General features: G+C 36.9%; 1 protein-coding gene across 9 annotated transcripts in view; it reads right to left on the reverse strand.

The window, feature by feature from the left end:
- ARL15 (ADP ribosylation factor like GTPase 15) overlaps nt 1–27,795 on the reverse strand; it is a 420,933-nt gene that overhangs the window by 211,581 nt on the left and 181,557 nt on the right. For 7 of the 9 annotated variants that reach the window (XR_005201073.1, XM_017533220.2, XM_017533219.2 and 4 more), the window contains one exon: nt 13,084–13,292. Coding sequence is in view for 8 of the 9 variants with exons in the window: in XM_017533220.2 (XP_017388709.1) it covers nt 13,084–13,292 (209 nt within the window). In the remaining variant the exon portion in view is untranslated. Of the gene's footprint in view, nt 1–1,501; nt 4,208–13,083; nt 13,293–27,795 lie in introns of those variants that run through there. The other 2 variants (XM_037740190.1, XM_017533222.2) reach the window with 1 other exon arrangement.

Raw genomic sequence — 27,795 nt, forward strand, 5'->3', positions numbered from 1 at the left:
CTATCTTTAAGAAAATCATTTTGAAGGAATTTAATGAATTTAAATATGGACTACATTGATAGATAGTCCATATTTCATTTTGTTGAAAGAAAATTCACTAAGTTGGCATTTCTAACCTTTTGACGTTCAAACTTTGGTAATAAAGCAGGGTGGTTTAAGACTGAGTGCTGTAAATTAGAGCTGAACAGGCACTTGAGTAGAAAACTGAACTGCTTTTCACTGTATACCTTTTTGTATCTTCTTAAAATTTAACCACATGGCTTTATTAATCATTCAGATTGATTATTAAAATAAGATTGAATATTTAAAAACTATGTAATATCACATGGAGATCCAAATGAAAATGACAGAAATACATTTTCCATAGAACCTTAGTCATATAATCTTAATTGACGGAAGATGGATCAAGTAATCTCAACTACAATTCTTGACAAATATATGCATCTTTGTAAACAAAATTAGAACCGTTATTCTAAAAATAACTGTGGTAAAAGTAAATCCATAAATTACAGCCTCATCTCTTCCTTTAACATCTTAAAAATACGATGTTACTTTAAATAGTATACATTTTTCAGTTCAGCATTACCACAGCTAAAGAACCATATAACAAAACTTTGACTAACCAGAGTATAAATAAGAACAAGTAATAAAAGAATTATAATTTTTATATTCCATACTTAACAGATGAAATCACAAAATCACAGATTCATATTTAGTGTTTTATAAAAAAGCCATGTCTAGGACCTAGAAGTTAGTCATTGCTTCAACAAAATATACTTTCTGCATCTACACTGCTAGAACTAATGTTCTAAATAATTAAAGGGCTACTACAATATTCAGAATAATTAAAGAAGACTCTATTTCCCTAGAGCAGAAAACTGTGCTAATACAGTTTAAAAGATTTAGTAATATGAAAAGAAAACAAAGAACTTCTGGTAAAGAAAAAAATAATAGCTACAGTGCTCAAAAATGTTTCCATCAACAGTGACAGATCACTCACTGCTCAAGCAACCTGCTGACCTTACGCTTTGCCTCAAAACCTATTTTCTTTTTTTCACTTACAAAATGGGCTTACTTTGTTTATTAATATAAAAGTCATTGAAAAGCCAGTGTTAATTAAGAAAATAGAAAGATGTCCAAACTTAAAGAAAAACATCAAAGTTAATATGTAAAATTGGTATCCAAAATATGCAGAAACACACATTTCCACATTTATTGATGTCTATTTAGACAATTTGCATATTAAATAAACATTTAAATAATTCAAATATTTACACTTAACTCTCCAATAAATTTGACAAATGCCATTTTATTTTTTATTTTATATATTTTTTACAACAGAGTCTTACTCTGTTACTTAGACTGGAATGCAGTGGTATGATGTCAGCTCATTCTAATATCTGCCTCCTGGGTTCAAGCAATTCTTGTGCCTCAGCCTTTCAAGTAGCTGAATTACAGGTGTGCACCACCACGCCCAGCTAATTTTTGTATTTTAGTAGAGACTGGGTTTCACCATGTTGGCCAGGCTTGTCTTGAACTCCTGGCTTCATGTGATCTGCCCACCTCAGCCTCTCAAAAGTGCTGGGATAACAGGTGTGAGCCACCATGCCTGGCCCAACAAATACCACTTTAAATGAAACTACATGAAAATTGAGTAAAACATAAATCTTTATATATAAGAAGAAGGTAAGTGATCTTTCTAAACAATTTCTGCCATGTTTTAGAAAATAAGGGCATTTATCTGGGCACAATGATTTGCTTTCCAATAATAATAATAATAATAGCAATACTATTTAGTGCATATACATTATACCTCTATCTCAAGATCCTTTTTGATCTATTTTTCAGGAACCCTCTAATGATTATTCAGCCTTCTCTTCAATGAAATATGCTAAGCCTGATGAGAGACTATCTTTCTTCTATAGCACAGTTAACAATTGTAATTCTTCAACCAGCTGTTCTCTAAGGACTCCCCTGACAAGCTCTTATTTTCATTGCATTATTTCTTTGTTCTCCCTGTCTAAACTGTACACAAGTTACCCAGATGTTCCACTCTGGCCCCTTTCAATAAAGAATTGCTTTGGCTTGACAAAAAATAAGTCATAGCCAGTGTCTAAAAAGAAATAATATATTACAAATTCTACATGTTAAAATTATACTGTTGTATGTGACTTCTAAATTATTTCAGAGTTCATATGTAGAACCTTGTTCCTATATGGCTCCATTGGTTTAACTTCTCATTTATGCAAACAATCTCAATTATTTTATGGAGTTAGTTACCATCTAAACATAGATCATTCTTATGAAACCCCATAATCTTATGTCAAGTGTAGTACGAATTAAAACTCAATCTATGTATATGGTGTTTAGGGCAACTGAATCCAGATACTTGAACATATTAAGATGTAAGCCTAAATAAAACAAAATTAAACCCTACTTGACTCTTCTCCTTTGCAACCTAGTAAAAAACTTGTATATATATTTTTTGTTGTCAAAGATTTATATGTGTACCAATTTAGATCTCAGAATTTCTACTAAAGAAGGTAATCACCACTTCACTATTAGATACTGTGATACCAAACACAGCAAAGACCCTACCAGGCCCAGTCAGTTGAAAGCTACGTGGTACCTTCAAAATGAGATATTTTTCTTCATTAGACCTTTGTAGTATACCTTTTTATTTGTATTAAAAGTGTGCATCGTATCTTCACTCAGAACTACTAGATAACCCTTTTCTCATCATATAAATACTCGAAGTGGTTATGTGACTACTTAAATATTACAGTCCTGGCTGAATATAAACTATATTATTAAAGAAAAAGAATGAGAGATTGTAGACACCAATAAACAAAAGCAAAAGGAGCTACTATAAGCAAATTACTCAGGTGTGAATTAATTCACTTCAGAGCCTACGTACCCTGGAAGAGTGGCCACTTCGAAGTTGCATTCAGTCTATTACATGTACCATTGTACATGTCCAGTTCATTATTTTCATCAAAGGGACATGCAATTCATAGGTAAGGAAGAAATAAATACAGTGACAAGAAGAAAATGCCTATTTCTAAGTAGGAGAGTATTCTATTCATCTCAAAAGATGAAAGTGGGTATCTTTTATTACATGATTTTGTTCTCAGGGAAGAAGGCCAAAAATATGTGATTTTCGTATTTGTGCTAACACAGCAGAGCTTTTCAAAGTCACTGCCAGAAGTGGACTGGCTTTCTTACCTGTTTTTTCCATGCTTTAAGTTAAGGATGTCTGCCTCATTATAAACCTTGCTGGTTACCCCAGACTTCTGTAGTCTAGCTTTGCTGTGATTACTGGTCAAAACCTTTAATTACAGTATATAGTTTGTGCAGCTGCCTGGAAATTGGTCTCAGGGTCAGTGGCTCTTCCCGTTCCCCTCTTTCCATTCTTTTGAAGCAATATTGCTGAACTGAAGGCATTGTTCCAGCTTTCTGGTGTGCTCTGTCTGCTGCACATTATGAATAGCTTTGCAATCACTCTAGCAATTGGTTCTTCAACTGCCTTTAGGTTGTCAATTGTAATTCATTGGCTTCAGGCACCTTTTCTCTTTTCATTCTCTTGAGGTCTTTTATTACTTAATTTGCAATAATATTAGGGAATGTCTTCTTCAGACATGTCACTAATGCCTTACTGATTATGAGGCTGGAGGTACATTTGACTTTCATATATTTACCTGTTAAAATGTTTCAATATTTCCTTCATTTCTGTGACTTGTGATGCCAATCTTTGCAGTACCTTGCAAAGAGTTTTGCTTAATGCTGAAGTCTTCTCTCTAAAGAATAATCTAAAGACTCCTCCTTAAGATATTCTTATTGGGGTTAATTTATCTAATTAGTTATAGTTATTTTTATAACTTCCCAAAGATATAAGAACTAAGATTTTTATAAGAACTAAGATTTCATATTTTCTTCCCATATTATGCTCTATTCTCTTTTTTAATATATAAAAAGTATAGTTTTAAGCTCCACACAACTCAGAGATCACGTGAAGCAGAAATCAATGGCTACGTTTTCTGAACCTTTTAAGAAGACCTATATTTTCTCCTCGGGCATATTTTCAGAGATTATATAAGAAAATTCAAACTATTCAAAATAAGTACCAATGCTTCTGCATTACAGAATCAACAGGAAGTTTTGTTTCTGTTTTTTTCAGGGGAAAAAATAAACAAATATATCTTTTGATCTATTAAGAAAAAAAGTAAACCATTTGTGCATCATGTCTCAAATCCTTAGTTCTGGATAAAATCCAACAGATTAACGTCTCTCATTAGTCTCAGCCATTCCAGAGCAACCAAGGGTATTTTAAAGCAGACACTATGTAATAATAATAATGATAATAATTATCATAATGATAATAACTAACGCTTATTGTGCTTTTTATCTTCAAAGCACCTTACTGACATTAACTACGTGTCTATTTTCAAATTAATTTACCTCGACAAATGTTTTATTAACTTTGTAAGCTATGGAATGTGTAGTGACTGAGTTCTCTTTTGCAAATAAAAAAATAAATGAAAGGAACTAAGGGACAAGGAAAAGGTACCTTAAACTTTTGCCTCAAATCAGTCATTGGCTTTGTTGAATGAGGATTAGTGAAATACTAATTTTTATAAAATAAAATATTAACAGACAAAAATAAAGTGTGGAGATCACCACTACAACACCACAAATATATACTACTTCAAAAGGATCAGAAAGAAGCCAAATAATATTGTTTAGATAAAATCAGCCTCTTACTTTAATGATTCATTATTATAAAATATTTAAATATGTATACAAAGTCTTAAATATAAGAATTTTAAAAAATCCTTCTAAGTTTCACTAATGTAATAAATAATTTTATTAATTAAAAGGCTACTTTGTAAAAATTTGTTTGTTTTCTGAGACAGAGTCGTGCACTGTTACCCAGGCTGGAATGCAGTTGTGTGATCTTGGCTCACTGCAGCCCCTACCTCCCAAGTGCAAGCAATTCTCCTGCCTTAGCCTCCCAAGTAGCTGGGACTATAGGTGCACACCACCATGCCCAGCTAATTTTTCTATTTTTGGTAGAGACGGAGTTTCACTATATTGGCCAGGCTGGTCTTGAACTCCTGACCTCAAGTGATTTGCCCACCATGGCCTCATTTGTTTTTATTAAATTGAATTCATCACTTTTAAGCCATGTCATTATGTTCCCTTAGAGCTTCATTATTTACCAGTCTCTATCTGATAAATCTAAAGAGAAAAAAATAGATTTTGATGCTAGCAAACAAAATAAGCTCATAAGACAAAATATAGGCAATTATTTAAAAATGTATTAAAAGAATATTATTTGGTTAAGATGTCCTGTCACTTTCTATGAGGGATTTTGTGAAGAGAAGAGTACCCTGATATGCTGTTAAACAAAGTCCCCAAATAGACAAATACAAATGTAGGAACATAAAATGAAACATTTGTAAATATGACAATTAACAAGTTGAAGCTTTTTAAAACTATGTATCAACATGGTTAGGGTGGTGAGGATTTGAGGAAGATGTGGTTTGTGAGAAATATTCAAAGATCAGGTTTGGTGTAGAGGAAAAGAAAAAATTTTATGTTCAAAGATAAAAATAGATGCATTAGACTGAGTAAAGAGAGAGTAAGGAAATCTGGATGAAGTTGACGGCATGAAGCCGGTAAGAAAGGATGTGTGGGCCAGGGGCGGTGGCTCATGCCTGTAATCCCAGCACTTTGGGAGGCCGAGGCAGGTGGATCACGAGGTCAAGAGATCGAGATCATCCTGGCCAACACAGTGAAACCCCATCTCTGCTAAAAATACAAAAATTAGCTAGGCATGATGGCGTACACCTGTAGTCCCAGCTACTCGGGAGCTTGAGGCAGGAGAATTGCTTGAACCCAGGAGGCGGAGGTTGCAGTGGGCGGAGATCTCGCCACTGCACTCCAGCCTGGCACCTGGTGACAGAGCGAGACTTTAAAAAAAAAAAAAAAGAAAAGAAATAAAGGATGTGTGGTAAGACACAGAGGTAGTCACTCTTTCAAACAAAATACAGTTGTCCCTTGGTATCTTTCAAGGATGGGTTCCAGAACCTCCCATGAGATCTGAGATGCATGAATCCCTGATATCAAATGAAGCAGTATTTGCATATAACCTATGCACACCTTCCATACACTTTAAATCATCTCTAAGGCCGGGCGCGGTGGCTCAAGCCTGTAATCCCAGCACTTTGGGAGGCCGAGGCGGGTGGATCACGAGGTCAAGAGATCGAGACCATCCTGGTCAACATGGTGAAACCCCGTCTCTACTAAAAATACAAAAAAAACATTAGCTGGGCATGGTGGCGCGTGCCTGTAATCCCAGCTACTCAGGAGGTTGAGGCAGGAGAATTGCCTGAACCCGGGAGGCGGAGGTTGCGATGAGCCGAGATCGCGCCATTGCACTCCAGCCTGGGTAACAAGAGTGAAACTCCATCTCAAAATAAATAAATAAATAAATAAATCATCTCTAGATTACTTATAATACCTAATAATGTAAATGCTATATGTATAGTTGTTATACTGTATTATTTAGGGAATATTGCCAAAAAGACTGTATGTGTTAAATTCAGAGAATTTTTTTTCCTGAATATTTTCAACTGGTGGTTGGTTGAATCCATGAAAGCAGAACCCATGGATGTGGAGGGCTGTTTACTGAGCATAGAGACATAAACAAGCTGTTATTCCTGTGTTTTTGTGAACTTATAACCTTAAGGGGTAGACAGAAAAGCTATAGGCAAAATTCTAATATTATGATTTAGATAAGCCCAGGTTGCCAAAAGAAATCAGATGAGGGTGCCCAACTCAGATATGGCATTCAAGAAGGCTTCCTGATGTGATATATCATCTTGAGGGGGTTGTATTAGTCCACTTGCATGCTGCTGATAAAGACATATCCAAGACTGGGAAGAAAGAGAGGTGTAATTGGACTTACAGTTCCACATGGCTGGGGAGGCCTCAAAATCATGGCGGGTGGTAAAAGGCACTTCTTACATACCAGTGGCTAGAGAAAAATGCAGCAGCAGCAAAAGCAGAAACCCCTGATAAATCCATCAGATCTTGTGAGACTTATTCACTATCATGAAAACAGCATGGGAAAGACCGGCCCCCATGACTCAATTACCTCCCCCTGGGTCCCTCCCACAACATGTGAGAATTCTGGGAGGTACAATTCAAGTTGAGATTTAGGTAGGACACAGCCAAACCATATCAGGGATTTTCCTAGTGAAAAAGGAATCCAATGCACATTAACATATAAGATCTGTGGAGTTTCATTCGATTCCAGAGGAATTGAAAGATTTTTAATATTAGAAGGTTTTAAAATATGGGTATCATGAAAAATTGACAGGAAGTTTGCTTGTTCTATTCTGTGTTGAAAAATAGTGAGAAAAGAGGAGATCTGAGGGTATAAACTATTAGGAAACTCCGAGAAGCACTGCAAAGGCAGAAGTGGGAGAATAAGACAGTGAAAAGTCTGGATGTAGAGAATAAATAAGAGTAAAAATTCACAGAGGTTTCAAAATGTTCCCACTTTATAGAAAATGAAGATATGTATGTGACTGAAGAAAGAAAGATAGTGGAAAGGAATGGGAGTTTTAGAAGAGAACATAATAAATTCATTTTTTATATGCATTGTCATATTTTGAAATGTATTACTTTGTTACTTCACCTAAATAATTTGTTTGATAAAATAGACCTTTCTTACATAACGTATTTGTTCACGGAAATTTTGCATTTGGTGGACAAGGCACATTTTAATCATATTGCCTGGTGGATGCAAGAAACACAGGTATACAGAGGAAAAAATAGTGAGATCAAGGTGGCTAGACACAGAATCAAGAAAATCGGGTACACAAAATTAATTTTCTCAAAAAATGCATATAGAAAAAAATGAACGAATGTATAATAAATGAAATGTTCCGGCTGTTTTAGTACTTTCAGCTTAAAAGTTGCTCTTTGAAATACACTTAAAATAATGACATTTTTGTACATAATGAAATGATTGCTAATTCAGCTCTTCTTACAGGTTAATAAATATTTTCAAGAGATAGCTGAGTCATTCAGTGAAAAATTGACTTCCAAACCCTCTCACTGTTTCCTCAAGATTTAATTGTAATAGCGTGTAGTACATCTGTAAGGAATGAAGAAAAACAGTTTGTATCTCTCATATCATTTTAGAGTAAGAATACGTCCCATAGGGGAGTTTTCAAACTGCTCACACCATAGGCATGTACACTGCTCCATGTAAAAGCAAATCAGTATTATAAAATGCTGCCAAGAGGCAGGTCAAGATACTTGGAAAACTCTTAAGATTTAAAGTATATGACATTTTCCAATGATTGTTTTACGAACACATTTCTCTACCTATACAGAAAGTAATATTAAATTAATCTAAGTATTTTACATGATTTAAACACTGCTTTACATTTTTTAATAAAAGATTTGCCACGTGAAGTGAGAGAAGATACTACTTCATACAGTTACCAAAAAAGCAATGATCTATTACAAGCAATGTAAATGTAAAATAATTTACATAATAGTTTATTGTCTAGGGACATAGACTGCCCGAGAATTTCAGTCTTTCAAAACTCTGTCTGATCCTTTGTAGAAAGGAAAAAAACAGTACACGATGTAGAACTAATCATCTATAAATAAGTAGTTATAATTAAATGTGATAGTTAAATACCATAGAAACATACTAGCACCCTCTTCCAGAAGATGTTTATAAACTAAAAAAGTGACAATTAAATAAACTATTCATGACACAGAGTAAAGAATGCATTGTTCAAAAAAATCTGAATATTTATAACCAAAATAAAAAATGTTCTAAAAAACAAGTAATGTTTATGTTACAGAAATATTTGCGAATAATTTTCTTGCATTTATATTTTATGTTTTTCAAATATAACAGCAAGTTCTATGCACATCGCATTATAAAACTGAATTAAGACTGCATAAAAATTGAGAGATGGCCTGATCACAAATTTTAACTTTAATACTGACACCCTAATTTAGAAGCTGTAATTTCCAGTGTTAATGAACCATGGAACCAACAGAGTCATTCGACCTTATAATTCAGCTTCAAAACTCTGTTTCACAGTCTTCATATTTCTCAATTAGTATTTGCTTTAATAGAACATATTCAACAAATAGTTAACACTGTACTTTTGCGATTTCTGAAAAAGTTGAATACTTTTGGATTAAGACTATGGACAAACATCAAACCAGATGAGGTTGCTGAAAATATAGATGGTTTCATGTTAACAAAACGTGTCATTCCATAAGACACAATAATGTCCAATAAAATGAAAATAAGATTTTAAAAACCAGGAGGTAAAAGAATCACAATCAGCAACTGTGTAGAAGGAAAATAGGATTATATTTATTGGCTACTATATCAACTTAACATCTCATAAAATCCTCCTGATCTATTAAATAACTTCAGAACTGAAGTATGCTCTCCTATGGGAGTTGTAAAACAAATTAGATACAATTACAATTCAATACAAATGAGAAACCAACATATTTACCCTTAAGATTTCTCTCATTTTATAGCTTTATTATTTAAATTAGATCAGAATTTTCCCTTATGTACCAAGTGGGCCACTTGACATAATTATAAATTTTCTCTAATGCTTTCTATAGAGAAAAACAGTTGATATGAGTAAATTCTGGAAAACTGTGGTAACTACACCTCCCCAAAGTGAATATAACAAACATCTGTTCCAAGAATTGCTTGGCTTTCAGACAGTATGTAAAGGGTGTTCTTTTTCCTAGTGTTTCGCTGTGTGTTTTTTTTTTAAGCTTGTTTAAAAATACATGTTTTCACTATCAGTTCTCAAGACATAAAATCTTAAAATTGTGGTAAGTTAAACACAGGTCATTACCAGGTATATTACAGAAAGAAAAAATACGTAACGTACAAGACTCCACTTGCTTCTGAAAGGGCAAGAAAATAATTGGGCATGTTGGCCTCTGTGGATTACATATAATTTTAACCATTGTCATCATTTCTTAACTCTGTGCTCCACAAACATAGCAACACTCTCAGTAAGGGAGGGGACTACATATATAACTTCCTTATGATTTTTATTCTCTTTGGAGTCCCACTGATAATTCAACTTTCTCTTTTGAACTTCACTGGCTTCTACCCACTTCTAAAGTCAACAGTATCCTGATGTCTTCATCAAGTAGTAAGTGTGTTTGTAAAGTTTTACTCCAGTGACAGGATAAATTATTGTACACCGTATGCATTAAACACAGAATGTAATAATTTCAACGGAGGGAGAAGAACAATCAATACCCTTCATGACTGATTATATTTTCTAACTACATCAAAGTTCAGTGCTTTTTGGTAAGTTGAATGCATCTTCCTTGATTGTGACAGGTCAGAATTTTGCCTAAAATTCACAAGTATTTTGCAGAGTAAAACACCATCTTTTTAGCATTGAGAAATTCCACAAAACATATACAAATTAGCAAGTGCAAAGGAATAAAAGTGCTTATCAGCAATAGGGCACAGGATGTGCAATACCTTTATGAAAGAGAGAATAAAAAGATGACCATTATCTAAATATATTTCTAGTAACATGTGACTTTGCTCACTTTTCAATCTTCTACTGCCTCTTCTATAATACAAATGCCCGCTCCCAACCATTTTGAGGTTATTGCTTACAAAATGTATAAGATTCAGTTTCACAACTCCATTTTTATGCTAATAACAAGGTATTGATTTAATTCTTAAGACATTCCTGAGAGTATTTCAATAAGGCATTTTAATATACTACACAGAGAAACTTCTTTGTCATCAAGAAATGAAAAAAATCTAGGATCTATCCCTTTCTTTTTAAACCCAAGCAAGTATGAGCATGTCACTGTGCTTCCATAAACTTTAAGACCTATGTTGGAATTTGCCCATGTATCCCATTAAAGCAGTCTAATGTGCAGACCTGCACCTGTATGGTATATGTTTATTTAATCATGGGGAAAATGCTTTACTTAAAGCAGTCCTCATATTGGTATTATGCAAATTCCATTACAAGCAAAATTTCTGAAAAAAGTACAAATGGATACCAAAAAAAAACCCTCAAAGTCACATATGCTCCACTATATACAAGTTTAGCATCATTTCCAGACTATATCTGTGACAACCCTATATTTATAGCCATCAGTCTTACTGAAAGATGAATCACAGAAAGGGGGAAAAAGATATTTGCTCTTTACACCAAGGAAAGAGGGCCAGCCAACACACACAAGGATTACTCAGAAGCAATCAATTGCTAAAAGCTTCCTTTATTCAATGTGACCACCTTTCATTCCTATGGAAGGTAACCATAAGTCATATGTTAGGTTTAAAGATACATTAGTTTCAATTATACGATGTTTAAGGAAAACAGATAAACACGTTCATAAAACTTTAAAAGTAAAAAGAAAAGAAAATCATTTTTCAGATATTGCAAATAACTTGAATAAAGTGATCTGAAATTATAATGGCACCTATATCTATATGTTGTATCAATAGGTATACGTATTATGTATATATTATATACACACATGATACTGTCTTCATGTAGTAATGCACACATACATATTACCAGATTTTTCATAATGAATAGCTGAATAACAATGCATTCTCAGCAAAGGACCTTATAAACTACCCATCATTACATACTATTATATCTGCTCTACAGGCAGAAAAACCAATGCTGAGAAGTTAAAAGATTTACCTAAGGTGTTGAAAGCACATCAGGAGATACCACCATTATAATGCTGAAGATCTTCACATGAATGACTTTCTGAATAGATTTTTTATCTCTATTTTTTACTTAATTACTTAATATTATAGATAAAGTATTTTTCAAACTATTCTTAAAAAGGTGCTACATACTTAAGGCTGAATGAAGCAACTAATGAGAGACATGAGCTCTGCCTGTTGAATAATAGGTCCCTGCCTTTTTTTTTTTTTTAACTACATTTCTAAAATTTAAATAAAAACTTTATATAGTTCTACTTAGGTGTTTAAACTTCAAAGTAAATTATCCAAATTAATCCTATTAACTTATCATAATAAATTGCATTATTTTCATTTTATAGGTGAGAAGCCAGGCACAGGAATAAGGCTTTCTGCCATGGGTCACACACTAAGTGTGAGGGAGGTCTGGAGTTAGAACATGTTATGTTCTTGGCTACTCGTTTATTTTTCAGACTGAAGGACAAGATTGTTGTTCATATTAATCATCTTATTCCAAAATCACTTGAGGAAGCACGCAATTTTCTGAAGGAGACGAGAAAACACATCCCAAAAGTTACAAGTATAAAGGAATACATCAAGAGTTCTGATTTCACTGTACATAGGTCATAATTCACTATAGTTTAAGTTTTAAAAACTATTCACATATCTCATTACTTTAGTACCATGAATCAGAAGCTCTGTTGGCTGAGACACTAATTATTTGCCGAAAATTAGTGTCATGCTTTTATAGGAGAAATATAAGATAAGAAATAAAACTAAATGAGGAAGATAAACACTGGTTCCATGTTAAAATGTATTTGGTGGCATGGAATTTGCAAGACAAGACATCAGTTTTCAGCCTAGCAGATTACAGAATAGGATCCATTACTCCTAGTCAACACTGAACACTTCAGAGGTACAAGAACATGGCTTTTGATGGTGAGTAATGCATGGAAATATGCATGATGTATTCCTAGTAAAGCTGAAGAAGAGAATAAACTAAGTCCACAGGTTAAAACAATATTAAACAACCAGGCCTTTAGCCCCTCAAAATAGATGAAAAATATAACCAGAAACATCTTCTAACCTTTGCTAACTAGCTAGAAAGATATCTGTGCTCTCCAAATAGGGTAAGGTATATAAACAAGCACTAAAAGATTGATACAGGTTTCTGCTTCCTACGAAAACTAAGGTTTCATGTTGAAAATAGCATAACCAGCATATTCCCAATTACATGCATTTTTCCAGGTTCCAATGTCGCAGCAAAAGTACAACAAGCAACGGGGACAAAGAGTTGTCATGTTAATGAGACATACCTCTTGTACTGAGCGAGCTGCTGGCTTGTCTTGATGATTGGCCAATATTAAAAAGGGTAAAGTGCATAACTGTGGATGCTGAAGAGCTGAGTGCAGCTCATTTCTAGCAGCTTCTAAATCATCCTCTGAAGAGGCACTGTCTAATACAAATATTACCCCTTGAGATCCTTGGTAGTAGCGGCTCCAGTATTTCCGGATATTATCAGCCCCTGTCAAAAACAAAACAAATTCTCGTTTTAAAAAGAGCTTTCAGCAACTGAAAAATGTTCCCGACAGTAATTCCTACTGGAAACCAATGTATCTTTTAAAAATTAAGTGCTAAACTCTGTGGTATGGAGTAGAAAAGGAATTTGGGAAGGCAGAGATAACAGTGGATGGGAACAAAGAAGGCAGTAGAGCCAATAGGTGGATTTGGCCTTGAAGGAAGACACAAAATCTAAGTCATTTTTAATGACTTTTATATAAAAATGTGTGTGCGAGAAGCAGGATAAATGCTTCCTAGACTTAAACTCAAAAGAATATTTTCAGACTTTAATAGTCTCAAATGAACTACACTCTCTACAAATTGAGTTTAAACCTGGCTCAGAGAGCTGCATGACCTAGACATCTACCAAGGCTTCTTCCCAAACTATTAACATGATCTTCGTGATACTTTTTTTTAACAGAACTGCTCGCTGTTCAGGACAGCCTTGTTTAATTTCACCTAGAGAGTTATTCGCACAATAGCTCTATGTGTCAAAGTGCTAAAGTTTGTGAAACACTAAAATCATGGCCTTTGATACATTTGTATGAATCTGTTTGGCTTTATAACTCATGAGGAAAAATAACAGAGGAGTGTGCACTCATGGTCTCCATGAGATAAGATGTTTATTAAAAAACAAACACACATATGGAGAGGCTGGGCATGGTGGCTCATACCTGTAATCTCAGCATTTGGGGAGGCCAAGGCAGGTGGATCACCTGAGGTCAGGAGTTCAAGACCAGCTTGCCAACATGGTAAAACCCCGTCTCTACTAAAAATACAAAAATCAGCTGGGATTGGTGACAGGTGCCTGTAATCCCAGCTACCTGAGAGGCTAAGGCTGAGGCAGGAGAATTGCTTGAACCCAGGAGGCGAAGGTTGCAGTGAGGCAAGATCACGCCACTGCACTCCAGCCTGGGTGACAGAATGAGGCTCAATCTCAAAAAACAAAAAACAAACAAACAAACAAAACACATGGAGACTCTCATCAGCCAAGGTATGTCATGATGTCATGTCTCATTCCTCTTTGTATTTCCATTATACAGCACATCTAACTCAAAGTTCAATACAGGAATGAGAAAAATTGAAGACATGAGGGAATAAAATTATATACTAATTAAGCTTTACAGATTTGAGACTAGAACAAATTCTAGAGATTCTTTAGTCCAACTCTCTGAGGAAACTGAGGCAGAGAGACGTAAAGTAAGTGTCATGTGTCTAATAAATAAAAAACTGGGATTTGCATGAGTCAGTGGACAACCTGCCCAGGGAAGGCACAGGCACTTCCCTTTACATCATCATGAATGCTTTCATCACTTCCATTCAAGAACAGGATGAGCAATATGTGTGCGTGGGGAGGAAAGAGGTACTACTGGTTACATAACAACAATTAGATTTCAAGGAGTTTCACCAATTGATTGCATATGATCAAGTTCTAACCAGTTAATAACTGTATGTTAGTCATTCACTGAACATTCAGTTCTTATGTTTGACATATTGTGTTAAGTGTAGGGAAACAGCAGGGACTGGAGTTGGTGTGCCATAGCTGGCAAAGGACACCTGTTGCTTTTCTTCCCAACTCTGTGTTCAGTGATATCCTGTTGGTAGCTTCAAATCAACCAGGTTGAGAGTAATGTCACTATGGAAATCAGCAAATCCTATATATCGAGTCTTTTCCATACCCAGAGAGCCAACACACCACTGACCACACTGAGCAGCTCGTATTTTCTGGGAGAAATAAAAGAAAACTCAAAGATTATAATAGAGTGTGATAAAGTACTATCATAGAGGTATTCATCAGGTCCTCTGGGAGCAAGACATAGATAGGCATTTAACCCAAAGTGTGGCAATTCTTTTTTAATTTCATTTTTAAAATTTGAGGTGGGTTCTTGCTATGTTGCCCCAGGCTGAATTCAAGACTCAAGTGATTCTTCTGCTTCAACCTCTTGAGTAGCTGGGACTAAAGGTACATGCCACTGTGCCCAGGAGGCAAATCTCTTGAAAGAATAATATCAGTTGCCATTTATTAAGCACTTCCTACCTTCTAGGTACTGTTTTAAGAAGAAAAGCTCATATAATTTTTACAACAATCTGAGGAGGGAAGTATAATTGACTAAGGCTTTGAAACTAATTTTCAGGTCTTAAAATCTGTGATTTCACCATTATACTATATGAAAATAACTAGGTATATATTTAATAAGAGGATCAAGGACATTTGATGTTAAATATGTGAAGACATGTGATAGGAACAGGGTTGATGCATATTACGCAGGGTCCAACCAAGAAAACAAAACAAAAATAAAGAGGAAATTTAAGCTAGAGATTATTTAACAGAGAGTTAGTTGCTTAAGTGGTGGTGGAACTAAGAAAACAGCAGGGGTACTGAGATAAGCAATGTCTTAGGTCAGATTCCCCACACGCAGAGCTTGAGGTGGCATTTCTTGTACACCTGATTTAGAGGAAGTACTGTCAGGAGAAACTAGAACTGAAAGAAGTAAGCTAGAATGGGGGAAGAAACTAGGCAAAGACATTGTTTCAGAAATCTAGCCTCAGCTTGATGCCATGAGGAACTCTAGAGCATGGATTGAACCACAGAGGTTGTCTAGTCCAAAGGCAAGGGGGCTGGGCTATTACACCCTTGTATAGTCATTGGCTATAAGCCACCCCTGGGGAACAGGAGGGGGTTGGGGCCTGATCTCATAATCTCCCAAACATATTTGTTGGGCAATTATTGTCAGCCAAGAAGAGCAGGCCTCTGGAGAAGGGTACAGGTGTGGGTCATTAGCAGCCAATACCCACAGCAGCTGGGAGATGGATGCACTGGCCCAGCAAAGGAGATCTGGGTAGGATACCAACAGCATCTGCTATAAACTACATCCAGACACTATCCGTATGCTCGAGAACCATCCATAAGCTGCAGGGACTAAAGTGGAGGCAGTGATACCCGGTGGTAAGTGTTTAAAATGACAAAAATAGTGTGCATGTGTATCTGTACATAAGCTTATTATAAATTTCACTGACATAAAGGATGTGCAGCACATGGTTTTCATAATAAGACTAAATGCAGTATGCTTTATTGTAAATTCCACCTAGTGAACTAATGCTCACAGAATGCTTTTGTTGAGTTTGTATCCATAGCCAACTAATGGCTGCAACTGACCAACTAGTGTAGTTCTGACACGAAAGGTGGCTGCTCTAAGTGTTTTACATATATTAAATCATTTACCCATGACAGTCTAATGAGGTAAATACTGTTAACACTCTCATTTTATCAGTAAGGAAAACAAAACACAAAAAGATTATGTAACTTGCCCAAGATTACACACTTAATAAATACATTTAGGTCTAATGTGATTGAAATAGAGATCATGGACTAAAAAGGCAATGAGGCTAAATAAAGAACTATATTACCACATAAGCTAGGAGAAAAGAAATGGAACCCTACTGGAACAAAAGGTAAGTAAATGCCTATATACATTAATGGAGGTATGTCCAAAAACATTTCCCAACCGGTTAATTCAATGGATAGTTATTAAATACTTATTTCATCCATACAAATCTCTGAGCTAGGACCTAAAGAGATATTTAGAAAGCCACTATTCCTCTTAGCTGAAACCATCAAATCCTGTAAAGTAATACTAATTACAATAAGGCCTGCAAATATAGCAGGCAGAGCAAATATGTCCACACATCAGATGGTGTCCAGGGAGTCAAGTATAAAGAGAAGAATTTGGTTGCATGTTTTAATAGAGCTTGTCCCTTGGAAACACACAGGACACCTGGAAATTCAACTCCTGCAGTCAACTCTTTCAAAGAGAAACTGTATTTTCATATGCCACATTTAGGAGTACATATGGTGTCTGAAAATAGTGAGACAAAATGACAATAAGTTCAATGACAATCTTGGTAGACCAAAAAAACCCAAAGAGAAAAACCGTAACTTTAAAAAATGTCCCTTATATGACATAATGTATGAATAATATATTAACAGTGAAAAGTCCCTTTTCTTTAATCTCTTGCTACAGTCATGTGCCCAATCTTAGGATTCCTAACTTTCATCATCAATACCGAGCTTGGAATTCTTTTTTTTTTTTTTTTTTTTTAGACGGAGTTTCACTCTTGTTACCCAGGCTGGAGTGCAATGGCGCGATCTCGGCTCACTGCAACCTCCGCCTCCTGGGCTCAGGCAATTCTCCTGCCTCAGCCTCCGCAGTAGCTGGGATTGCAGGCACGCGCCACCATGCCCAGCTAATTTTTTTGTATTTTTAGTAGAGACGGGGTTTCACCATGTTGACCGGGATGGTCTCGATCTCCTGACCTCGTGATCCACCCGCCTCGGCCTCCCAAAGTGCTGGGATTACAGGCTTGAGCCACCGCGCCCGGCTACCGAGCTTGGAATTCTAAATTCCCATTTTGTCTTCTGCACATGGCTTTAGTCAGCAGCAACCTAACTCATACTGGGACCAGGGCACTTCGCCAGCAACGAGGTGAAGAGTGGAATATGGTTGTTCAGTCCAGCTTAGTGGGCCATGGTTTAGTCACCAGATTAAAATAGGAAATGGCGGAGGCTGGGGCGGGTGGATCACGAGGTCAACAGATCAAGACCATCTTGGTCAACAAGGTGAAACCCCATCTCTACTAAAAATACAAAAATTAGCTGGGCATGGTGGCGTGTGCCTGTAGTCCCAGCTACTCAGGAGGCTGAGGCAGGAGAATTGCCTGAACCCAGGAGGCGGAGGTTGCGGTGAGCAGAGATCGTGCCATCGCACTCCAGCCTGGGTAACAAGAGTGAAACTCCGTCTCAAAAAAAAAAAAAAAAAAAAAAAAAAAAGAAACAGAAATGGCTGTGTCATCAACCCAGCTGCTAGATGCTTTGAGGAGTAAGCCTACCTGGGAAGGTTAGGAACAACTGTCTGATGCCCACATTCTCAAACCCCGAACCAAATCCAAAAGAAGTAACCAACACAGGAAGTGACATCTTAGAACAGGCTAAGGCCACTCTTAGTCTAGTGTCTGAAACTGTCATGCTCTGTGACACTTAAATTACAATTGCAATATAACATGGTTAAATATCAAACTCAAACCCGGTCTACGGTTTGGATATTTAGATTAAAAAGCAAATGGGTAGTCCTAACAGTAGAGGGACTGGGTGGAGGGTGTTGCCAAATGTCCTAATTATCTGACGTCCACTGTTCCCTCACTAAAAGTTGTCATAAACACTTGGGAATCTAAGAGCTCATCAGGAGGGCCAACCAGGAGAGTCTGGGTCAAGGTACCACAATAAGCGTAGGGGGAGAAGACAGAAGCCTAACAAGTCTTCATTGTGTAAATTCATTTCTGTGGCATACTACAGATGTTAACAATATCCTCTCATGATTCATTAATACCTCCATCCAACAGACATTTACTGAGCACCTGGCACCATCCTAGGTGCTGAGAAAACAGCAGGAAACAAAACAAAGAGTTGGAAACAAAACAAAACTTTCAGTCTTTATACTGCTCAGATTAAAGCCAGCCTATCATCATAGAGGTTAAAAATGCCAGGCACAGTGGCTCATGCCTGTAATCCCAGTACTTCAAGAGGCCGAGGCAGGCGGATCATGAGGTCAAGACCATCCTGGCAAACTTGGTGAAACCTTGTATCTACTGAAAATACAAAAATTAGCCAGGCGTGGTGGCGTGTGCCTGTAATCCCAGCTACTCAGGAGGCTGAGGCAGGAGAATCGCTTGAACCTGGGAGGCAGAGGTTTCAGTGAGCCAAGATTGTGCCACTGCACTCCAGCCTGGGCATCAGAGTGAGATTCTGTCTCCAAAAAAAAAGAAGGGCAGGTACTCATCTGGCCAACTTCCTTTTAATTTTTTAAGACTGTGGTAAGAGGATGGAAAGAGTAGACCAGCTGAGCATCTCATCCTGACTCTTCTGCCACCACAGCGTGCCAGCAGCAGTCTTGCTTGGCCTGTGTCAGAGTCCTAACAAAGGTCTAACAAAGGTCTGCAGAGAACCTATGAAAAAGACTTAGGTCCTTAATAAAAAGAGATGCCCAAAGAGAACCACCTCTCTTATAGTTTTAGATTTCATTGAGCGATAAGCTTAATCTCTCAACAGCATCAGCCTTCTAGCAACCTTGAAGGAGACTATCTACACACTGGGGATGTGAGATAGGAAGACAGAAAGAGCCTGGGTCCTGCAGCACATCCCTGAGCAACAGAACCACCCACCCACATTGTAAGGAGACCTTACTACAAGAGCACAGTAAATGCTTATTACTCAAGCCAATTTTAGGAGAATTTGCAACCAAAAAATATCAAGTTCCCTCCTGTTAAATTAAAAGGCTTTGAAGAAGTTCCTTAAAAGAGTAGTTCTTTGAAAGACATAACCAATGAGTTTAAAAACAGTGATATTCAGGAATCAATAATAAAAACAGGTTCTCAAAGTTGTCCCTATGGAAAATCTGATCTCTAGACCACTGCTGTCCAGTTGAAATTTTTGCAGTGATGAAAATATTCTACATCTGTGCTTTCCAGCATGGTGGTCACTGAGCACTTGAAATGTGGCTAATTGTGAATAAACTGAATTGTTTGATTCCTCTATTTGAAGTTAAAACACCACATTGGACAGTGCCACTCTAGACATTTCCATAAGTGACCTCTGACCTAAGAGACCACTAGAAACCACTAAGACAGGAGCAGTTACAGAGATCTCATCCTGTCTCTGAAAGGAAGAGCACAGAGCCTTGTTGGTATAGGAGGGGCTGCTGTTGCCCCCATCCAATGGTGATTTCCCAGCGGGCAGCTGCTGAAGGACTCAGCAACAGGCCAACCAAGACTGCTGCTGGCCACGCTGAGGTGGCAGAAGAGTCAGGATGAGAAGCTCAGCTGGTCTCCTCTTTCCATCCTCTTACTACAGTCTTAAAAAATTAAAAGGAAGTAAGAATAAATTCCTTCTGGAAAACTCAATGGGACCAGAGACCCATAAACAAGCCAATTTTAGATAACTCAAATTGTAAATGGGTATTCAAATCTTAGTGAACACTGTAGCCTTAGAACACAGGTCATCTCAGCAGTGTCATTAATACTTTAAGAGGAAGGCTTCCCAGCATGGGAGATGGAAAGGAGAAGGAAGAGAAAAGCAGTAATTTTAAATTCTTTTTAAACTCCTCCCATCTACAAAACCTCAGTCTTTTAGATTGGTGATTCTTCGGACTTTTTTTCATCTTTTAAACAGACTCAATCTGTTTTTTTGTTTTGTTTTTTTTTAAATGAACAACTAAGAATTCAGGCAGGACTAAGACATACATATCTAAACTCACACTTTTATCATGGACTTCCCCACCCACACAACAAAACAAGCCAAAATATAGGAAAGTAAGTTAAGCTCCTCCACTAAATAGTCAATATAAAGTATAAAAATATAAAGATTTAAAGTCAGGTTCTCTAAAGGGAGATGTACTTTCCTGTTTCACTTTTCAAACAGTCAAAAAACAAAGAGTCAAAAAGACAGTCGTTACTGTTGAGCTGCAGAAAACCAAAGTCCCCAGACTACAGTGAGATCTACTGTGAATATCTACATTGGAAATAAAAGATGATCAACATATATCATCACCCACCCCACCACACCTACAAACCACATTGCATCTAACCTTGTTAGGTGTTTATATACATCATCTCATTTCACCCTTTAGACTTTATTATCCTCATTTAATGGAAGAAGAAATTGAGAGAGAGAGGACAAGCATTTTGCTTGAAGTCCAGCAAGTAAGTGGTACATCAAGGATTCAAACTCTAGACTATCTGACTCCAAAGACCACGTGTTCTTTTCCACTACATGGTGCTGCTTCCCAGAGAATGTGAGAGGCTCCAGCAAAACAGGAATGGACAGAATATTCTATTCAAACGAGCATGCATGTTTAAGAGCCACAGGCTGTAAAGAATAGTTAAGACGGCTATTGAAGAGAAGGGTACAAGGCATCCAATGGGTTGGGGGTGGGCAGCAAAGCATAAGCTTGGAGGAAATTAGGAACAGGTGGCTTATGGGTGGGGCACAGTGAAGAGAATGAGTGTGAAACAGAAAATCTGAGTTATTGACAAGTAAATGGCTAGTGTGAAAACAGAATATGGATGGCTTTGTAAGTCAGGCAGAGTGTCTAGACTGGATCCAGCAATTAATAATTATTATAGAGCCCTGAGGAAAATACCTGGGGTGGTCTTGTGCTGCTTAAGGATCCTGTCTCCCACTCACTGCCTGTTAATACTTACGGTGAACAATGCCAACCACCCATACCTGCACTTCCTCCAGGTCCAAACTGCCAAGCACAAATACTCCACACACTTCTGTATGTACGGCTAACTGCATAGCCTAAAAGATTCATTTAGTAAGGTATTTCTATATTTATTAGACATCTACCATAAGAAAATGTTCTGAGAAAAGAAGAAAAAAAATGTTCTTCCTTCCCCTAAAGGCTAGAAGATAGTCAGCAAAGAAACCTTATTTTGCCTTATTTTTAATTCCCCCAGTATAAAGTTTGAGAGGTGACTACGAGAAGCACCAGTGGCAGAGTTGGATGTAAAACAGAGGAAGAGATAATAATGCACAAAAGGAGGGTTTATCAAGCCAGAGACTCCGAGTTTAATCCTGCTGGAACACTGGGAGTTATAGCACAGAACAGATGCTAGGGGTGAAGGGGTTGTGTCTTAGCCACCTCTCCTGACTCTGCCCAATTGCCTATCAGTGGTGGCTTGGGGGCTGTTGAGGAAGGCAGGCTTTAATTTCCCAGCACCTCTAGTTTGCCCAAAGCACCCAGGCAAAGCAAACTGAAGTAGTCAGAGACCCCAACTCTCACCCTCAAGGCACAGGCTATACCCACAGAAATGGAGTTATGGCTGGGACACCAACAGGGCCTCCCTCAGCTACCCAAAGAAGAGCATGTAAGTGTCACTTTAACCCATTTGACTAGCTGGTGGCTCTAAAGCAGAGACCACAAAAAATACAATCCTTATTAATGGAAGTAAAAACTAAGACTTGGTTTATGTAACAATGATGTACTTAGCAGAAGACAGCCAGTAAGTCTGCCAACATTAAGCAGCGGTTCTCAAAAGGTAAGTCTTCAAGACCCTTTTGGAAGACATAGGAGAACAAAACTACATTAGTAATTACACTAAGACATTATTTGCTGTTTTCACGTATGGTACAAAAGCAATGGTGGGTAAAGGTGACTCAACACTCACAGAGGTACTGGTGACAAACAAGTAGTCACCGTATTCTTAACTACCACATACTTGCAGGGGGAGAAAAAGCCAGTTTCACCTGAGAATTCCCTTAATGCAGCATAAAGGTTATTAGTTTTATTAAATTAGCTCTTGAACACGCCTTTTAAAATATTCTATGTGACTAAATGGGAAGTAAGCAAAATACACTGTTGTTACATACCAAAGTAGATGGTTGACTGGACGATAAGGACCTATACAACTGTTTGAATTGTAAGCTACTTTTTTTTTTTTACACACAACTCCATTTTTACTTGAAATTTCAACTGACAAACTATTATTATTCAGATTTGAGTATTTGATAGACATTTTCCCAAAACTAGATGCATAAGCCTGACATTTCAAGGAAAACAAATGATAGTATTTGTTGTCAGTGATAAAATTTGTTTTCAAGCAAAAGCTAGAATCTTAAAAAATTTGTTTCAGCTAAGTTTTGAGTGAGCTTGACAGCTTTTCAATGATGAGACTGGTGGTGATATTAACAGACAGATATTCATAAAGTAATCTGTAAACATTTAGAAGCTCTACACTTCCTGGTGAACCAATATTTTCCAAATGACCAATGGCATGATTTTACAAAACCATGCATAGATAAAAAATACATTCAAATACAAGAGAGGCCAATGCAAGTTAATTAAGTATAAAAAGTTCCCTGATAAGGTTTTCAGATTCTGCATTACAACTGATGTTTAAGAAACCACCTGTTGAAGAATTTCAGTGTAGCATCAAATAAGACAGTCAACAGTTACCTAAAAAGGTTATTAAAACATGCCTCCCTTTTTGAATTATCTATGTGAGACTAGACATTCTTTATGTACTTCAACCCAAACACATATAACAACAGATTAAAAGTGAAGCAGATGTGAGAATCCAGCCCTCTTCTATTAAACTAGATTGAAAAGATTTTCCAATCTTCTCACTATTTTTTTAAAATTGTTGATTTTTATAAAAAATGCTTTTTTATATTAATGTTAGGAGTTTATTATTCTTTTATAAAAATTTCTAACATGGCTTTAATTTCTGACAGGGCACATGTTGATACATACAAGCCACATAAACAAAAGCCCTCTGGGGGCCTAATTTTTACAAAAGTGAAGGGGCCTGAGATCCCAGAGAGGTTTCAGAGCTATAGATACTCATTGTCTTTAATATGAGAAAGGGACATGTAACACCTACTAAAATGTAGGCATAAATTTAGAGCTATTTTCTAGCAGGAATAAAAGTCTTGCTTTAAACCCTCTTTATTCTAACCTCGGCTGACTCAGGTCCAAGATAGAAGAGCTGGAATTGCGAGGGCAATCTCAAACTAAGAGTCCACCCAGGAAGCATCCTAATCTCTTTGGTACCATTATATTGGAATTCTAACCCAGCGATTGCACACTTTAAGGCCTAGCAAGATGACTGAATTGTGTGTAGCCCAAGAACTCCTGGCATGCCTCCCAGGAGATTCCAAGGCAGGTAGTCCTCAGTCTGCCTTTTATAAGACGAAGTTCTACACACCATACAAGCTGATATGCTAGTTGCCCTCTTTTCACCTTATCTGTTCTCAACGTGTATTCTGGATGGCTATGTGACTCAAAATAAAATTTTACATCATTATCTTAGATGTCAATTCCTAACAATTGTATTGAGGACCAGGCCTGCGTTATGATACTGGCCCCTCTTTTACGTTCTCACTCTGGTTCATACGCCCAACACCTTCCAGCTGGATCAGTAGGATGGCCTTCCAACTGGTCTTAGCACAGCTCCAGTTAAATTACTCATACTTGTTGCTATGGCTTGAATGCCACTTCCAAAATTAAGAGGTGGAACCTTTAAGAGGTGATTAAGTTGGCCGGGTGCAGTGGCTCACACCTGTAGTTCCAGCAGTTTGGGAGGCCGAGGTGGGTGGATCACAAAGTCAAGAGATCAAGACCATTCTTGCCAAAGTGGTGAAACCTCATCTCTATTAAAAATACGAAAATTAGCTGGGCATGGTGGTGCACGCCTGTAGTACCAGCTACTTGGGAGGCTGAAACAACAGAATTGTTTGAACCGGGGAAGTGAAGGTTTCAGTGAGCCAAGATAGCACTGCTGTACTCCAACCTGGTGACAGAGACAGACTCTGTCTCAAAGGAAAAAAGAGTTAAGTCATGAGGGCTTCACCTTCACAGCAAAAATGGATTAAGGCTGTTCTTTTGGAAACAGGTTCATTATTTCAGGAGTTTGCTCCCTTTTCTCCTCTCTCTCTTGCATGCTCTCTCACCATGTGATGCCTTCTGCATGTTACGATGCAGCAAGAAGACCATCACCAGATAAGACCCCTTGAACTTGGACTTCCTAGCCCCCAGGATAGCGGGCCAAATAAACTTGTATTGTTTATAAATTACCCACTCTGTGGTACTGTTATAGAAGCAGAAAATGAACTAAGATATTTATCTAGAAAACTAGCATGAATTATTATTAATGTACTAATACTTGTCCAGAAAACTAGCTCAAATTATATCACTACTCTGCTCAAAAATATGAAGTGCCTATAACTTGAAGTTCTCAAATGACTTGATTTAGCATTTATAGTTCTCCATAATCTGGCTCCACTTTGCTATTCCTACCACCTTCCTCTGTTGATCTCCTTGGATACTCCACAAATGAAGAAAATGTTTTGCTCTCCTGGACCAGACCCAAGGTTTCCATCCTTACGCATTTGGTTCTGTTATCTCCTTTGCCTGGAGTGCCTACCATGTGAGTTGTCCCCTTAGTTCTTTTACATTTGAACACTACATGTGCTTCAAGGGCCAGATCAAATGTCACCTACTCCAACCAAGCTTTACCTGATCTTGCAGCTGGGAATAATTTCTGAAAATCTTTTGGTCTATTTCTCTTGGTTTTCCTTGTAACACTTTCCACCCTGTAGCACAGTATTCTAAATGCATATTTCATCTTCCTGAATACACTGGAAGAGTCATATAGGAGTTTTGTGCATTTACATGTCTGATTCACCACCATACTCTAAGTCTGACCACAGCTAACAGTTTTACCCATAATGGAAACTCAATAGTTTTTAATGAATTGATCTTTTTTATAGAATATTTATTCTGATTTCTCAAATGTAGAATGTAGAATTTACCAAGCAAATCATTCTTTGCTATACAAATAATCCATCTTTTTGGTTGATGGTGGTGACTTGTTTGAGTAGTTTTTAACAAGTAATTTGTATGTTTCTGGTACATACCCAGGTCTGCAAGGAATCTCTCACTCAACATCTGATATTAAGAATTCATTAAACATATTTACAATGAAACTTCACTCTCCTCATAGTTAGGCCTTTCTCAGAGTCCTGTCTTAGTATTTGAAAACATGCAGCCATAATACAGCATGTGCTAAGCACTGTACAAAAACACAGAGTACATTACCTCTGTTCTTTAAGATATTTTTTGATTCTATCCTATTTGTGAAACTTTATACTGTTCTGATGCCCAACAGAATCAGTAGCCAAGAGAAACTGAAAGCATAGAAAGAAAAAGCTGTGGGAACAGTTCTGGGGAAATATTCCTGTCCATATGCCTGCAAAAGCCAACAGCTGATTCCCTAGAAGAACCACAAACCCCAAGGTGATCACAACTTGCACAGTTCCAAATGTTTATGGAACAGTTCATTTCTGAGCTATTGGCATGTCATAAAAAGCAAAACACTTTTGCAGTATTCTATAAAATCTGGTGGTCAGACAAGAAAAGCTAGCGGGAACAATTTTTGCTGCAACTGAGGTTGACCAAAGCAATAAATTGGGAAGAGCCAAAATGGAGACTTTCTGGCTGATAGAAAGATATTTGTTGCATATACACGGTGAAGTAAGATCTTTTAATACTGCAGAAATGCAACTGCATTCTAGCACAACTTGCCAATTTCCCAAACCAGTATTTTTTCTTTTTTATCAGAAACTTAACTTACCAATCCTGTGACAAAACTGACAAAGATGCATGAGGTTCTAGATTAAAACAAACTCACAGTCCATGAAAAGAGATAAAACCCATCTAATGTCTCATCCTATATAGCATAAAGTATAATTAGAGTCACATACTATAAGACATGACGCTCAAAAGTAGAATATTAAATTTGTCCCTCACTTTGAGTGATTTTTCTTCTGTGACTAATCAGATCTCAAAACAAGTTATTACCATATTTACTCACATAACAAAAACTTAAGAGAATTATGCTTGCTTTAAAACACATGATTCCACTCACATTTGCTCTTTCATCTTTTAACTGTCTCTATGACATTCTTGTTGGAAATGCTTATCAGAGCTCCTAAAGTGGGAGTTCCCTTTCTCCACCTGGCCCATTCCCTTTGTTCTACATGTTGTCACCCTCTTGATTACAGAAGGCCACCTAGCATCATGTTCAGGCTCAAGCATAAAGTAATGAATGGCAAAGGAACAGTCTAGATTTCAGGAAGGTGGCATCAATGTTTAATATCACAATGTGCATAAACTAATATACATTATAATTTGAATTATGTAATTAGATAAGTCAATGCACTTTACAAATCATAAATAAATTTGGGCAGCTCTAAGTTTAGGGATCAGGTATGTTCCAGAACTCTCCCAAGCTTCTAACTTTTTTCAGAATTTAGTACACAATTTTCCTTGAAAACAAAGCAGTGAATCTGAGGAGTGAGATTCAGTTCTGATGGATGGAACAATGGTAGAGTGATTAACAGCATGTACTCTGATGTCAGACTTACTGAGTTCAAAGCCTGGGTCTGCCACATATCATCTAAATAACCAGAAAAAATCAGCTTGATTGTTCCAAGCCTCAGTTTCCCTCTCAATAAAAGAGAGGAAAATAATAATACTTAGTTACCTCATAGGACTGTGAGAACTGAATAGCTTTTTTCACACAGCACTTAGAATATGCTAACTGTTCATAAGTGTGAGCTGTCATTTTGTTATGGATGTTGCTATTATTATTTGGCCACCATTTAAGCCTATAACTTACAGAACTACTGAACTAACTTGAATTAGTTAGTTAGCTGAACAGCTCAACTAACTTACTCAAGTTAATTCAGCACCCGTTCAGATGAAAACTAGCTAATTCAAGTTCGTTCAATACTGGGAAGTAAAAGTCTACCAGACGCTGAACAAGAGACAAAGAATAGGTTTTCCAAAATTCCTGTAATAACCAATGTTATAAAAAATAAACCAAAGCTTTTATTTGGGACAGACCCCCCT

This window comes from Cebus imitator, unplaced genomic scaffold (assembly GCF_001604975.1).
Source record: "Cebus imitator isolate Cc_AM_T3 unplaced genomic scaffold, Cebus_imitator-1.0 Scaffold80, whole genome shotgun sequence".
In the NCBI taxonomy this organism is placed as follows: Eukaryota; Metazoa; Chordata; class Mammalia; order Primates; family Cebidae; genus Cebus; species Cebus imitator.